This window comes from Rhea americana, unplaced genomic scaffold, assembly GCF_003343005.1.
Source record: "Rhea americana isolate MKP2758 unplaced genomic scaffold, rheAme1 scaffold_1691, whole genome shotgun sequence".
Taxonomy (NCBI): domain Eukaryota; kingdom Metazoa; phylum Chordata; class Aves; order Rheiformes; family Rheidae; genus Rhea; species Rhea americana.
In genome coordinates this window covers 1-1,329 of record NW_028185807.1, presented here as the reverse complement: position 1 = coordinate 1,329, position 1,329 = coordinate 1, and the positions used below count along the sequence as shown (strand labels likewise).

The window sequence follows — 1,329 nt, the reverse complement described above, 5'->3', positions numbered from 1 at the left end:
ACCGGAAGGAGCCGGGCGCCGTGAGGAAGACGGCGGCGCCTAAGATGGCGGCGATGGCGGCGGCTCCGTGCGGCCTGTGCGGCGCCGCGGCGGCTCCTTACACCTGCCCGCGCTGCAACCGCCGCCTCTGCTCCCTGCCCTGCTACCGGGGCCACGGCGGCTGCGCCGAGGCCTTCTACCGGCAGCAGGTCCTGCAGGCGCTGGAGGCCGAGCGCGGCCGCGGCCCCCCCGCCGGCCGCGCCCGCCTGGACGCCGCTCTGAGGAGGCTACGCGAGGCCGGGGATGAGGCGGAGCCGCTAGGCCGCGGCCTCTGGGAGCGCCTCAGCCCGCAGGAGCGAGCCGCTTTCCAGCGCCTCGTGGCCAGCGGCGACGTGGCCGCCTTGGTGCCGCCCTGGAGACCGTGGTGGTGGCGGCGGAGCCGCCCGCGGCGGCTGGTGGAGGAGCTGGGGGAGCCCCCGGGGCGAGGAGAAGGGGAAGAGCAGGAGGAGGAGGAGGAGGAGGGAGACGAAGGCCCCGCGCCGCCCGCCACCGTGCCGCCACTGCGCTCGCTCTGCCGCCGGCCGCCCTCGCCCCTGCTGCGCTTCCAGGTGCCCAACGCGCTCTGCGGCTACGCCTTCGCCCTGGCCCTGCACAACGGCGACGACGAGCTGCTGCCCGAGGTGCCCGCCGCCGCCCTCGACGTCTCCGGCGCCCTGGGAGCCCGGCAGGTCTTCGCCTCCACCGCCGAAGCTCTGCAAGCCGCCCTGGGCGCCGTCGCCGCTCGCGGCTACCCGCCGTGTCCCCTGGGCGACGCGGGGCTGGCGCTGGCCGCGGCCCAGCTGCTGCGGGGCGAGCGGCCGSCTTTCGCCGCCGCCGCCCTCTCGCATCTCGCCCGGCTGCTGGGCAAAGCCGGGAAGCTGGTGCCCGAGGAGGAGGAGCGGAGCCGGTTTTACCGCGCCAAGAAGAAGTGCGAGTTCCTGCTCGCCTGGAGCTGGGAGAACGCCGAGGCTCTGAGCCTGCTGGCCGCCGAGGCGGAGGCCGAGTACGAGAGGCTCCGGCAGGCCCGGAGCGAGGTGAGCGCCGTCAGCCGGCGGCTGGAGCGCATGTGGGGCGGCAAAAGGCCGCCGGAAAAGAAGCCGCTCGTCGAGGAACTGGATTAACGGCCCCCGCGGGAGGCGCCGCCGGCCGAGGAGCCGGGCTAACGAGGCCCGAAAACGCTGCTGGGGAAGGAGCTGCTCGTTAAGGGACTGGGCTAACGAGCCCCCCCAAAAAACAACTGGGGAAGGAGCTGGTAATTGAGGAACCGGGCTAACGAGCCCCCCAAAAAGCAACTGGGGAAGGAGCTGCTCA

The 1,329-nt window shown here is 74.2% G+C and overlaps 1 protein-coding gene across 1 annotated transcript; it reads left to right on the top strand.

Annotated features, from left to right (window-relative positions):
• The first annotated feature begins 17 nt into the window (after window positions 1-17).
• ZNHIT2 (zinc finger HIT-type containing 2) lies at window positions 18-1,323 on the top strand. The gene has a single exon (XM_085300782.1). The coding sequence runs from the start codon at window positions 45-47 to the stop codon at window positions 1,137-1,139; it is 1,095 nt and encodes a 364-aa protein (XP_085156908.1). The 5' UTR covers window positions 18-44; the 3' UTR covers window positions 1,140-1,323.
• Window positions 1,324-1,329: the final 6 nt, after the last annotated feature.